The sequence below is a fragment of the Pezoporus wallicus genome, unplaced genomic scaffold, assembly GCF_028554395.1.
Source record: "Pezoporus wallicus isolate ANWC-B61680 ecotype Strahan unplaced genomic scaffold, APGP_CSIRO_Pwel_v1 contig_420, whole genome shotgun sequence".
In the NCBI taxonomy this organism is placed as follows: Eukaryota; Metazoa; Chordata; class Aves; order Psittaciformes; family Psittacidae; genus Pezoporus; species Pezoporus wallicus.
In genome coordinates, this window is record NW_026636658.1 from 1543533 (window position 1) to 1558643 (window position 15111).

Here is a 15111-nt window from a genome sequence, read left to right on the forward strand (position 1 = left end):
AGATGACACAGAAAGGCATCCTTCAGCATCACTGCTTGCCCGGTAGCAGCCTCTGTGTGTGAGATGGTATGACAGTAGAGTGTAAATGGCCCAGTGGGAAAGCTGATAAAAAGCAAAGCTTTACTTGTAATCACAGAGAGTTTGCAAAAGGCTATGGCTATTTCCTTTCAGCCTTATCCTGACCTTGTGATTAGCAATGCACTGATCATTATTTAAGACTTGAAAACAAAGGGCAGAAATTTATTCTTCTCCTCTTCACAATCAGCCTAGTGTTCATATGAGCTTTTAGATTATAGAGCAGATGCTGTGACTACTGAAGTGACATTTTCCAGGGACATTGCAGGCTTTAGAACAAGTCCTGCTTAACTAGAATGAACCAAAACAAATATTTCCTCTTTGTTTAGATATTAAACTAAAGTGCCTTGAATAATTTCTTCCTTCGTGCAGGGAGACCTCTAAAGCCATGTACTCAAATACAGGCTTGAGATGAACTGTAAGGTTTGGTAGCTGTAAGCAGTTCTTTGACAGAAAAGGGGCAAGCCTCCTTGCATCCTTGAGCTAAGATCAAGGCCTAGGGAAAGTGGGATTTTATTCAGTCATGTCCTCCTGCTTTCTATTATTAGCTAATTTGATGGTGGCTGTTTTGGATGCTATTTTAAGATTATTCCCTTAAAGTGTCTTCATTTCTGCAAGGAACTGCCTCTCTGAGGGTAACTTGTGAGTCAACTCATCTCCCAGTACAATCTGAGTGCTCTAATTCTGGAAAACAGTTTCTATCTGTAAAAAGTGCACCTCTCTGAACACTTCATGAATGGTGCTTATACAATGTTTTCAATTTCTTAGACTGTAACATCCACCATTTTTTATCATTTTATATCGATAATGTTCTGCAAAGTAGCACACTTAGCCATTTTATTAACCTTGCTGTACTCTGTAACAAAAACAACTAAAAATGTGTATATTCCTCAATGACAAAAATGGAAAATAAGACCTCAAATTTTCCTCTCAACCAATTCCAAGTGAGCTCCCTAATGTGACCATAATATTAGAATAAAACACGTAAGACAAGGGTAATGCTATGCTCCATATTTTATTTATATTTTTATGTAAACATAATTTGCTTTGTAGGCACAATATAACAGAAGCTCTAAAGCAACAAATACAATTAAACAGTGTTTCAGTTCACTTCAATCAGGCTTAAGTTAAAGAAAAGCTTTCACAGTTCCTTTAAGGCAAATTGAGAAATAATTTGTTTCACTTCAAGAAATGATCCAATTGTCTCACGAGTTGTTGAAAAACACTGTCAGTAGTAAGCACAAACCTTCATTTGCTGTCTCAGTAACAAGTCTCAGCATCATCATTTTGGATAGTGTGCCCTCTATCACTTCAGATGCGATACTACTGTTTGTGGTATTCTAAAAGGTACTTAGGACTTGTGGGCCAAATTCTGCTAGCACAAATCCTACTTCTAGAACAGACACCTGGAAAATTTCCATTCATTTCAGTAGTAACCTTCACATATGCCATGTTTATACCAGTAAAAGACAGAGTAGAGTTTAGGTTGATGATGGTAGTGCTTATCTGTGTTGCACTTGGGTAGATCCAGAAGTATTCCTTTGTACTCACTGCAATTAACTGACATTCTACTGATCAGAAAATGGCCCTATCATTGGTATGGAACAGCATGAAGAGTATTCTTGCCTTGCTAACAAAACCAGAAAGAACTAGCAAAAATGATTTCACCTGACTGTTGTCTCTATGGTGTCTGTGGCCATGTCCAAGATCACCCATCTTAATTTCTCTCAAAGGGTAATGTAAGTGTAGAGCCAACTATAACACAGTTTACAACAGAAGAATGGATTTGCTATTCTGCTTGCCCTACTAATTTAAGGCCTTGAGAATGCCACTTTACTGCCAGCTCTAAGGTCACCAGCAATATTGCTCACTTTGGCGTCAAATCAAAATTTCTAGTTATGTTAAGGTTTGTTGCAGGACATAATTACACTAGCTGCAAAACAAAACTGGCCATGTTTCCTACCATTGTTATCTTATGAGTCGTGAAAACTTAATGGTCTTTCTTAAAAGCCCAACTGTCAAGCCCAACACATGGAAACTCTCACCGAATATGCATTTTTTTCTGTGAATGAAAGTCCTGTTTGGGCCTGATATTGCACTGGAAGTGCAAGCAAGTTCAAGTTGAAAAGAAATCAATTATAGTGAAGTTCTGTATCAACATCTAGAGAAAACTAAAGTTCTGGTTCAGTTAATGTTTCAAAAGCTCTTTTGGCATTTTTCTCCACAGTTATTTCTTCTCAATATTTCTGAGTTTAACCCAAGGGAAAATCCTTCTGGACGAACATTCTGCACAATTATCTGGTATTAGAACAGCAACTTTATGAGTACAGTGTAAGGAGATGGACATTAATACTCGAGAAGATGAAACAAACAGAAAAAACAAGACCCTTCTTTAAATCACACCTAAAAGTCATCCAGACCCACAGGTCTTATCACTTTAAGAAAAGCCTCAGGAGCCCTCCTGCTCCACTTTTCTGTATTAGTTTTTAACTTCTATCACTACAGGACACTTCTAGATTTAGGTGAACAACTAACCGTGCCTGGGAAAATACTTTCTTTTGAAAGAAGAAGAAAACAAATAATTCAAAGAAAGATACATGGCATTAAATAAGATCTCTGACATTCCTGTTTCTACCGTAGGTGACTGCAGTCATTTTAGAATTGCTTTAACAAAACAATTGAGGACCTAAGTAGCTGCTGCTTTGATAGGTGAAAGACATGGAAAAAAGATTCACTTTTGTCATGATATATAGTTTCCACTAGTGGGAGGTAGATAAGACTAGCTGGTCTTTGAATACTTGCTTGCAAATAATTACAAACATAACTTACATATGGAGCAGAGCTTCTGATGGAATTACTTATCTAGATAAGGTTATCCCTGTGCATAATTTCTGATGGGATTAAGGCCTAAAACTCATTTTTAACAGCTCCTAATTCTGTAGGAGCTCAGCTCCAGCTTGATAGTTAATCAACACATTAGCAATTTCAGAGCAGTTCTTTCCCCATACTGATGAGTAATCCTTACCAGTATGATTTAAAAATGAGATTTAAAATTGGTTTGTATTTTGGGCACAGAAGAGTCAGTGTGCCCTTGGCAAAAGATGTTGATCTGTCAATAACAATACCAATCGCTACAAGCAATTAAAGTTCTGGGTCTAAAAATAGTGGCTCGCTGTCCTTTTTCTTTGCCTGTAACGTACGGGGTGATGGCTCAGATCAACAGGAAAGCATGACAAGTTGGCACTCAGAATGAAGTATTTAATTACTAGTGCTGATGACTAACGTGATTATGCAATATGAATTAAAGTCTCTCAATTAATGGTTTCTTGCCCAATTTCAGATTCCACAATTCTAAATGAGATATTTTTGAAAATGAAGATAGGATTGCTTAAGACATGATAAAGCATGACTGAGGAAAATGAAACCTCTTCTTTGCAACTTTCATCTGTGGTTCATAAAAGGAAAACTATTTTAACACTGAAAATCCTCAAACATAAAATCCTCCCTCCAGTTACTATAATCTCCCAGACAGCAAGTGGGTAATTTCTTTTTGTTACTTTTTCCAACTTGCGGAAAAAAAGCCAAAACTTCCCAAATAACCTTACACAAAACATTGGAATTTGCATGAGAAGGATGCCCATCTAAAATTACACAGTAAGTTAATAAGACTTTTAAACCAGAACAGAAAAATCCATGGGACTCCTACAGGGAAATTGGTATTACACAGGAATGTCATAATACTGCACTGGATGAGAATGGCACTTGAGTTCAAAACAACAATGATCAACAGCTCATAGCTCAGCTGACTGCAGACAAATACAACACACACTGTACTACAGCATTTGTTCACTGATGCACAGAATAATTTCCCAGACTTGTTCCCTTCTACTTCCCCAATCTGTCTGCTTCCACCACCTCTGGCTGTTACTGGATGAATGGCATGCGCTCTTTGTTCTCATTATCCCCTTCATGGTCTTCTTCTTCTTCTCCAGCCTCACTTGTCTCTGTGCTGTCATTGGCCATCTGTAGGATGAAAGATGACAGACATCTGAGCACTTTTCACACTGGTTCATTCATTCTCATTTCAGTTTGATTCATTTGAAAGAGTGACTTTAAAAATGAAAGAAGCTATGGCTGCAACATGAAAATAAACATTCTGCTTGTGTAAAACTTTTGTTGGCCACTACACCACTTCCAGCTAAAATTGTAAGCTATTCCCCCACTGCTCACAGCTGAATTTATGTAACAGAAAGCTGCTCTGCAGGACAATTGCACAAGTAGATCTGCGCACTTGTACTTATATTGAGGGTCTGGCATAGGAAATACAACTGTGTAGGAAGTTCACAGAATGTGTCAGACCTCTGGTTTCAATGCCTGCATCCGCTCTTTCAGCAACACTGCTCCAGCTAATGGATGGGATCTAGCCCCACATGAAGGCACAGTGCCATGAAAACCCAGAGCAGTGGATCTGTAGATGCTGGCTCAATATACCCATGGCAGTGCAAATTTTGGATCGTATGGGAGTAGGTAGAAACTGCATGTCTGTGGTTTTATTGAAGATGCCTATACAGGTACTAAGCAGTTGCAGAAACTTGTAGTTCAGGACAGTATTTAAGGAGTGCGTTGTGTTTTTTCACATGTGATGAATATTTATTATAAGCTGTGTAAAGGTGCAAAACTCTCCTGTACTTCATGCTGTCTCTGGAGGCACAACCAGAGTGTAAACTGGACAGGTGGTAATGTTTAACAGCATAGATTAGTATGACTGAATTCTCTTATACACCAACATTACCTGTTTTAGGACACAATAAGATTCCTGTATTAGCTTATAACTGTTTCAAAACCAACTAAGCAAATGTCCCATTTACTTTTTAAAGAGAAATGCAGTGACATTGTATGTTTCCTGTTTGGTTACTAGTCTCTGCTGGAAATAAACACAACCTGATTTTAATGGAGAAAAGCAATGGTCTGAAGTTACCCACATTTTTGAATCAACACACTTGCATGAAAGTGCATCAAATTTGTTCTCACCTTTTAACCAACGGCTATTGTGAATATACAGTATCAAGAGAACAGGTGGAATAAATGTGTTAATGTTGCGTTACGGATTCTTGTTTACAGTTTCCGGATACAATTCAGCTGCAAAATAATGCCCAGTTTCCGCATGTGAGGTCCCAGAAGCTTTCTTTTCCCTTGCAATGATTTTGTACGATTTCTGGGGGCAGTTTCAGAGGAAGCACAACTAAAAGCTTAACTGTAATTCCAGGTTCTTTTCTGTTCCTTTGAAACAGAAGCTATCCCGAGTCTGAAAGCAAACTTCAGACATCAGTATTGATCTGAAGTCAGATTTTCATTATCTCCTTTACTGTTCTTCCCTACATCATCAGTGAACGTGTAGGCATGAGTCTGACTTCCTTTTACTACTGCTCTCTAATGTTTCAGTGCCATGTCAAGTGCTCCAAATGCAGTGGATCAGAGCTCCAGCACAACTATCTTCCTTCAGACCATTTCTAGAAGGGAGTATTTATATACTGTGCTTCTTCATATATTATAAAAAATTACAAGACATTTCTACCAAAACTATACTCTGAGTTATGTGAGGGAATCAGCACTTCTGCGTTTGTATACTGCAGTAATACTGACTGTGTCTTTTTTCTGTTCAATTCACTTATCAATACAGGAATTTTGCACTACGTGAAATGTCTATTTGTTTCCTATCACAGGGACAGAAATAGATGTAGCGGTTTCATCCTGATCTAACACTTGACATGTTTCACAGAGGCAGATAGCCATTCAGTACAGAAAAGTGACTTATGGGACTCTAGGAATGACAGTTGCATTTCACTTTGTGTTAAGTACATAAATTATTAATATTGGTTGTATTTAGGTGCTGTGGATTTAGAAGAAAACAGTATACAACCAAAATCATATGGGACATGTCTCCAAAAGTCCCCACCATGTTTTAACCTCTGTGACTGTACACCATGTACATAGTGCTTTGCTCTCACCAGAGGAGTGGGTGTTTTCTCCACATCCAGAATTAGTTTCCCTATGTTTCCTCGGTCATGGATTCTCTGCATGGCTTCCTTCACCTGAAAGACAGATAAGCTATTGATAATTTTCAGGTACAGACTAAGAGAATCCTGAACTCCTTCCTTCCAAAACCAGCAATATTTAAGGCATGTTATGTGCAAGGTCATTCAAACAGCTGCTTGAAACAAAATTAATAGTTACACATTTTTCAGACAATTTGTAAGGCCTGATTTTTGCATTGTATCTGTCAAAATGGGATATGAGTCTTGACGACAGTTTCTGAATAGCATGATACATATATAATGTTAATGGAGTACAAAAGTAATGATTAGCTGAGGTGAAGAGAGAAATACAGGCTCAGGGAGTTAATCCTTAGAGGTTGCTCATTAGATTTTCTCCTTGCACAGTATTTATCCACAAACACTACTTTCACTGAAAGTATGAAATGTTTCTCTAATTGACCTTTGATAATTTCCCATTCATTACTTTTTCATTCCTATAGAGGGAATGTCATACCCAGGCAGTGGCTGTGATTAATGCAATGCAATGGTGCATTTCTTTCCTTCTTTTTTCCACCTTTTTGTTTCATTTTAAATAAGTAGTGTCCTACAGATACCGCTAAGACTAGACATTTAACAGCTGGCTGCAATTAGCACATGCAAGAAAGGAACAAAAACTTCTTACTAGTGCAGTGGAGAGGAGTTTATTTTGATGTATGACATTTCAAAACTCATGAGAGCTCAGTGTTGATGAATTGAAATAGTGTGTGCATTGCAATGAACGTTCAGGGCGCAGCATGCAGACCAGCATTAAATCACTGAAAACTGGAAGATGTCAAGACTTCCCTCACTTTCATGGTGGGAAACTTCAGGAACTGAAAAAGTACTGTCTCAGATCACTAATTTTTGCTGGCATAACAGGGTTTGTTGAGACAAGAAACAGTTTTATGTTAACAGGATCTACCATCTGTGACATAGTTCTATTGAATATTTTAAGAATAATGGTACAGAAGTTTGAAACTATATGCTGACTTGGGAACAAGTGGGTCCCACAATATATTTAAAAGCCTGAATTGGGGTCCAGACACCTAAGACAATTACTGAATGTCTAACACAGAAGGAGGTATGAGATTTTTAAAGATACTAAGTAAACACAGATTTCAACTTCCAATTAAATTTAATGGATGCTGTGCACAAAATGTCTTTACCATCTGTTAGCCTTATTTTGAAAGCCGACTGCAGTGAACTCAGTATTACAACCTTAATTTTGCAAAGTGGTTCCTTCAATTAGTAAACACCAGACTTGACTTAAAAAAACGTTAGAACAGAAGAGAAAATGGATTGGAAACCACAGTGACTACCTAAGTTAGGGCATTACTGCAAATTAACCTCAGAAAACACAGTCTGACACTGGATAGAATGTTGACCTCTAATTTATGAATTTCCCTTACAGTATAAACAATACCTAGCTATTCTGTAAGACTTGTTCTGCACAATGCACAATATTCTTTTAAGAATATCCAAAAAAGACCCTGAAGAAGCAGCAGCTCTATTACTTTTTATTACTCTTATTAGCCAAAATCAAGGTTTTAGGAGTCTAGAGCACAGCATAAATAACCAACCTGTATGTGGCATAATTGGAGAAATCAGCGAACACACTTGCCTGTCCACTGAAAGTTATTACCAGAACTTCATGTGGAAAGCAGCGGATACAACTTTCATTTTAATTTGCATCATATCACATTAAGCAACGCGAATTTGAGAAAATGTGCTTTCCCTGCATTTTACATGCACAGTATCAAATGTAAGACTCTGGAGAAAGGTTCAGGAGGTGTTTCCAGGACACTTGTAAGTAGCTTGTAAATGCAAACAGCAGGCAGAGGCAAAGGGAACAATAAAACTTGCAACAATAATAGTGGCTATGGAATCCAGAAGGAGCTATTAAAATATATTAAAATTCTGAAAAAAGGTTTGAAGAGCTGATATAACATCTTGTCACAGTTTAAGCCCAGCTGGTAACTCAGAACAACGCAGCTGCTCGCTCACTTCCCCAACCCCTTCCTTCTCCCCCTCCCAGAGGATGGGGAGGAGAATGGAAAGAATGTAACTCCCACAGGCTGAGGTAAGAACAGTCCAGTAACTAAGGTATAACACAAATCACTGCTGCTACCACCAATAATAATAATGATAAGGGAAATAACAAGGGGAGAGAATAAAACCGCTCACCACCGACTGACTGATACTCAGCGAAACTCGAGCAGTGATCTAGGCCTTCCGGGTAACTGCCCCCAGTTTCTATACTGGGCATGACGTGCATGGAATACCTCTTTGGTTAGTTTGGGTCAGGTGTCCTGTCTCTGCTTCCTCCCAGCTTCCCCACCTCCCTGGCAGAGCATGAGACTCAGAAAGTCCTTGGTCAGACTAAACATTACTGAGCAACAACTAAAAACACTGGTGTTATCAGCACTGTTCCCAGGCTGACAGTCAAAACCACAGCACTGAACCAGCTACTAAGAAGGAGAAAAATGACTGCTGCTGCTGAACCCAGGACAGTATCCACCCCCCTTTTTCCATACCATTCATGTCATGCTCAGATCACACATTTTTCAATATGCCATCACTCTCATCTCATATATATATATGTACATCCACACACTCACAAAGAGAGATATCATTCCTTAGTGCATGGACTAATCCCTATAAAGCTGCTGAGTTCATTCGGTCCATGATATCAGGCTCCATCTCTTGTAACAGTCTTTCAGAGCAGGAGAGGCTGTGTGCAGTGTTGGATTGGTGCCTGCCGCTGACCCCACGGAATTTGTCAGGTCACTGCTGAGCTTGTCTGGTTTCGTCATTCTCTGTTGGGATGATAGTCAGAGGGAAGTCAGGGCCAGGCGCTGGTGGCCTGATGACATCTACCTGCTGGGCTATAAAAGTGCTACACAGCAGGCAACAGCATATAATTGAGTTCATTGGCTGTTTTCCCCCAAAATCAAATCCCCTTGAAGTACACATCGGACTTCCCCATCTTCCCACATTACCCAAGTATATCCAGGTCCCTGAGCAAAAGCAATCCCACGAGTGGGTTTGCCTTTACCTGAAGCAGGAATAACCCAGACTGTCTTCCCCAGCAAATTCTTTATGTGCACCACAGGAACTTTGTCCCCCTCTACAGTATGTAAAAGTTCTGACTGGGCTGGGCCGGCCCTGTTGGCAGATCCTCTGGTGTTGACCAACCAGGTGGCCTTTGGTAAGTGTGTATCCCGATGTCTGAAAGTCCCGTCACCCATTGCTCTCAGTGTAGATTTTCCCAGAGGCTGGTGCATGGTAGGGGATGTGATATACCCACTCAATGCCATGCTCCTTGGCCCAAGCGTCTATAAGGTTGCTCTGGAAATGAGTCCCATTGTCTGACTCAGTTCTCTCTAGGGTGCCGCATCACCACAAGATTTGTTTCTGAAGGCCCAGGATAGTGTTCCGGGCAGTGGCGTGGGGCACCGCGTACGTTTCCAGCCATCTGGTGGTCAAAATCATTCTTCTTCTGGGTCACATGATAGAGAGGGCTTACAACTGAACTGTAATTTGGGATGTGCATTCTCCAGAACCCCACAGCACCCAAGAAAGCTTGTGTTTCTTTCTTATTGGTTGGTGGAGACATTGCTGTTATCTTGTTGATCACATCCGTGGAGATCTGGCAACATTCATCTTGCCATTTCGTTCCCCAAAATTGAATCTCCTGTGCAGGTCCCTTGACCTTACTCCGTTTTATGGCAAAACCGGCTTTCAGCAGGACTTGGATTATTTTCCTCCCTTTCTCAAAGACTTCTTCCGCTGTATCACCCCACACCATAATGTCATTAATGTATTGCAGGTGTTCTGGAGCTTGCCCCTGTTCTAGTGCAGTCCCCTACCATGGCAGATGGGAGGGCTGTGTTTCCACCCTGGGGCAGTGGATTCCAAGTGTACTGGACGCCCCTCCAAGTAAAAGCAAACTGTGGCCTGCACTCTGCTGCCAAAGGAATTGAGAAAAATGCATTGGCAATATCAGTCGTGGCATACCACTTGGCTGCCTTTGACTCTAGTTCATACTGAAGTTCTAGCATGTCCGGTACGGCAGCACTCAATGGTGGTGTGACTTCATTCAGGCCACGATAGTCTACTGTTAGTCTCCATTCTCCATTAGACTTTCACACTGGCCATATGGGGCTATTAAAGGGCGAGCGGGTCCTGCTGATGACTCCTTGGATCTCCAGTCTACGGATCAGCTGATGGATGGGAATCAGGGAGTCTTGGTTGGTGCGATATTGCCACCGGTGCACTGTTGTGGTCGCAATTGGCACTTGTTGTTCTTCAACTTTCAGCAACCCCACAGCAGAGGGATCTTCTGAGAGACCAGGCAAGGTGGACAGCTGCTCAATTTCCTCAGTCTCCAAAGCAGCAATACCAAAAGCCCACCAGTACCCTTTTGGGTCTTTGAAGTACCCTCTCTTGAGGTAGTCTATGCCAAGAATGCATGGAGCCTCTGGACCAGTCACAATAGGGTGCTTTTGCCATTCCCTCCCAGTCAGGCTGATTTCAGCCTCCAGCACAGTCAACTCTTGGGATCCTCCTGTCACTCCAGAAATATAGACGGGTTCCACACCTTGACAGCTTGATGGCATCAGGGTACACTGTGCACCGGTATCTGCTAGAGCCTTATACTTCTGTGGGACTGATATGTCAGGCCATCTTATTCACACAGCCCAGTATATTCAGTTGTCCCCTACCTCCATCTGGCTGGAGGCAGGGCCCCTCTAATAGTCACCACAATATTGGTCACTTACATCTTGTAGACAGGGATTAGCCTTCTTTTATCACAGGAGCTGGAGTAAAATCAGCTCTTCCACTCCATCTGGGAACCTGCTCAGCAGAGACTGAAGCCACAGCTTTCATGGAATGATCAGACTTGACCTTTGTTCTCCAATTCATGCACCTGTTCCTCCAGAGCTGAGGCAGGTTTTCCATCCCATTTCATCATGTGTTCTCCATGATCCCACAGGTAAAACCACAGGGTGGCCCGTGGCATATACCTCGTATATCTTCTCTGTCGAGCAGTAGGATGCCTTTTGTTAATAGCTGAGATGTGTGTTGCTACACATGAGAAGCTGGACAGATTGGATAGATCATCTCTCAATTGTCTGAACTCCTGAGAAAGTTTTCCACAGCTGAAATGATGAAAGGGGTGAGACTGTCTGTGAACTCTTGGAGTTTATGAATCATTTCATCCACTGTTGGTGGTGCTATGTCATTACAGGTTATTGCTGCCAATGAGCGGGCATACGATAATGGTGCACTCCGTGTAAATATCCACCACATGGGTCGTGTGCATTTGACTTCATCTGGATCTATGGGTGCATTTCCAGCATCTGGCCTGCAATAGATCATCTCTACAATGGCTGATTCCCCCAGAGACTGGATGCCTTTTTCTAGAGTAGTCCACTTGGCCGAACAACTCATAACATTGTCCTTGTATGGAAACCTTTCTTTCACAGCTGCCAAGAGCCATCTCCAAAGGCTGAGGGACCATTTCTCTTTTGCAATTGCTTTGTCAATTCCCCCTTCGCTAGCAAGTGATCCCAGCTGCTTGGCTTCCCTACCTTCTAGATTGTGACCGTAAGCTGCTTGGCCGAGCATCGAAGCAACCAGGTGATGATGTGCTCCCCTGGTTGACAGGTAAAATCTTTTCACATATTAGCTTGGTTGAGGCCCGGGGTCAAGAATTCACCTCTTCTTCTTCTTCTTCTTCTTCCTCTGATTCATATAATAATAACTCCTGATCAGATGCTGTCCCGTATAGTAAGCGCATCCTTCTTCACTGCACAAGTTGCTTTTTGTGCCTCTTTTTGCTTTTCTCCTTGCGTACAGGAGCAACCGACAAGTGGCACAAATTGGTCCTTTGGTTTAGCTGCAGTGATTATCACTGTGGTTGGAGTGCCTGCAGCATCTGTTGTCAGGGTTGGTGCAGCTGCTGCGCTTGGGGGTTGAGTAGCACCAGCAGCTGCGCTGTCTGTTGCGATCAGAGTTTGAGTAGCTGCTGTACTTGTCCCTGGGGTTGGTGTAGTTGGTGTACTTGAAGTAGCTGTGCTGTCTGTTGCTCAGATCCAGAGACATTTTTTTCCTTTTGAAGGTGCTGGATAGTGTTGAACAGGGCTCTGTAAGCATAGGACAAGCCCCAGCACATTGCCATGATTTGCCCCTCTCTGGTAAGACCAGAATGACAACAAACCTCATTTAAGTGTCTTACTAATTTTTCTGAATTTTGCACTTGCTTAGTGGTGAAGTTCCAAAGCACTGGAGGGGCCCACTGGCCTAGATACTTGCCTATACTATCCCACACACGCTGCCACTCATGACTGTCCAGCCTCGGGGAAAATCTCTTGGTCCTCCTATATCATCGTCTAACCCTAGACAAGACCCAAACCCAACTCTGCTTAACTTTCGAGATCAAATAAAATGGGCATTGCTAAAACACACTCTGTGTGTGCTACAACATGGTGATCCCCATCACAATCAACAGGCAGCTCTCAAGGGTACCCAAAGGTCATTCAAAACCCTCAGAACTCTCAAATGATGCTGTAAATAGTCTGGTGGGGGAGCTAGGAACGTAAGGGAATGTCTTCGTCATAGGTTGACCACCTGAGGAGAAAACAAAAGATCATAGAATCATGAAATAGTTAGGGTTGGAAAGGACCTTAAGATGATCTACTTCCATTCTAGTGAGAGGGACACCTCTCACTAAACCATGTCATCAAAGGCTCTATCCAATCGAACCTTGAACACCGCCAGGGATGGAGCATTCAAAACCTCCCTGGGCAACCCATTCCAGTGCCTCACCACCCTTACAGGAAAGAATTTCTTCCAATCTAAACTTCCCCTGTATAAGTTTGAACCCGTTACCCCTTGTCCTACCACTACAGTCTCTAATGAAGAGTCCCTCTCCAGCATCCTTATAAGCCCCCTTCAGATACTGGAAGGCTGCTATGACACCTCCATGCAGCCTTCTCTTCTCCACGCTGAACAGATCCAACTTTCTCAGCCTGTCTTCACATGGGATGTGCTCCAGTCCCCTGATCATCCTCGTGGCCTCCTCTGGACTTGTTCCAACAGTTCCATGTCCTTTTTATGTTGAGGACACCAGAACTGCACACAATACTCCAGGTGAGGGCTCACAAGAGCAGAGTAGAGGGGCAGGATCACCTCCTTCGACCTGCTGGTCAGGCTCCTTTGGATGCAGCCCAGGATACGGTTGCTTTCTGGGCTGTGAGCGCACACTGAAGCTGGCTCATGTTCATTTTCTCATCAACCAACACCCCCAAGTCCTTCTCCGCAGGGCTGCTCTGAATCTCTTCCCTGCCCAACCTGTAGCTGGGCCTGGGATTGCTCTGACCCAGGTGTAGGACCTCGCACCTGGCATGGTTAAACTTCATGAGGTTGGCATCAGCCCACCTCACAAGCATGTCAAGGTCCCTCTGGATGGCATTCCTTCCCTCCAGCCTATCAACCGAACCACACAGCTCGGTGTCATCGGCAAACTTGCTGAGGGCGCACTCAATCCCACTGTCCATGTCACGGACAAAGATGTTGAACAAGACCGGTCCCAACCCCGATCCCTGAGGGACACCACTCGTTACTGATCTCCAGCTGGACATTGAGCCATTGACCACAACTCTTTGTGTGTGGCCATCCAGCCAGTTCTTTATCCACCGAGTGGTCCATCCATCAAATTGATGTCTCTCCAATTCAGAGACAAGGATGTCATGTGGTATGGTGTTGAACGCTTTGCACAAGTCCAGGTAGATGACATCAACTGCTCTACCCCTGTCCATCAGTTCTGTAGCCCCATCATAGAAGGCCACCAAATGGGTCAGGCAGGATTTCCCCTTAGTGAAGCCATGCTGGCTGTCACCAAGCACCTTGTTGTTTTTCATGTGCCTTTGCATGCCTTCCAGGAGAATCTGCTCCAAGATTTTGCCAGGCACAGAGGTGAGACTGACTGGTCTGTAATTCCCCGGGTCATCCATTTTCCTCTTCTTGAAAATGGGGGTTATATTTCCCTTTTTCCAGTCGTTGGGATCTTCACCTGACTGCCATGATTTTTCAAATTTGATGGCCAGCGGCTTAGCAACTTCATTCGCCAGCTCCTTCAGGACCCGTGGATGGATTTCATCAGGTCCCATGGACTTGTGCACATTCAGGTTCTTAAGACAGTCTTGAACCAGATCCTCTCCTACAGTGGGCGCAAGGTCTTCATTCTCACAGTCCCTGCGTCTGCCTTCCAAGACTTGGGTGGTGTGGTCAGAGCCTTTGCCAGTGAAAACTGAGGCAAAGAAGTCATTAAGAACCTCAGCCTTCTCCAAGTCCAGGGTAGCCAGTTCTCCTGATAGCTTCCGGAGAGGGCCCACGTTGTCCATAGTCTGTCTTTTAAAAGATGTGTAAGTGCTAAACACTTCTATTAGATACCTTCCAAAGTACAGAGGTGATGACCACACTGGGAACGCAAGCCAGTTTCATGATCAATGAGTCTATTGTATTACACATCACTACCAGGAAGTACAGTGAAACAAGAACCTTAGCCCAAGGCAACTAGCCAATAAACACTATCACAGCAAATACCAACTGTAAGTGAGGTACAACATCCTGAAACTCTGAGGTCAAGAGCAACAACTTTGAGAGCCAATAAATCAGCATTGTGACAAGTGACTATTAATCTGAAACAATGAATGCTTATCACAAATATGATTAGACACACTCTGGTCATATCTGTCATTATCTCAACCCTTTGTGCCCCATGTTGGGCACCACAAACAACTGTCGTGGTTTAAGCCCAGCCAGTAACTCAGAACCACACAGTCGCTTGCTCACTCCCCTAAACCCTTTCCTTCTCCCCCTCCCAGAGGGATGGAGAGAACGGAAAGAATGTAACTCCCACAGGCTGAGATAAAAACAGTCCAGTAACTAAGGTATA

The 15111-nt window shown here is 42.6% G+C and overlaps 1 protein-coding gene across 1 annotated transcript in view; it reads right to left on the reverse strand.

Moving 5' to 3' along the window:
- Window positions 1-3166: 3166 nt before the first annotated feature.
- The window catches only part of VAT1L (vesicle amine transport 1 like), a 63173-nt gene continuing 51228 nt past the window's right edge, over window positions 3167-15111 (reverse strand). The window contains exons 8-9 of the mRNA XM_057401167.1: window positions 6084-6167; window positions 3167-4098 (exon numbers count right to left, since the gene is read on the reverse strand). Of these exons, the coding sequence (XP_057257150.1) occupies window positions 4000-4098; window positions 6084-6167 (183 nt within the window). The 3' untranslated portion in view covers window positions 3167-3999. The remainder of the gene's footprint in view (window positions 4099-6083; window positions 6168-15111) is intronic.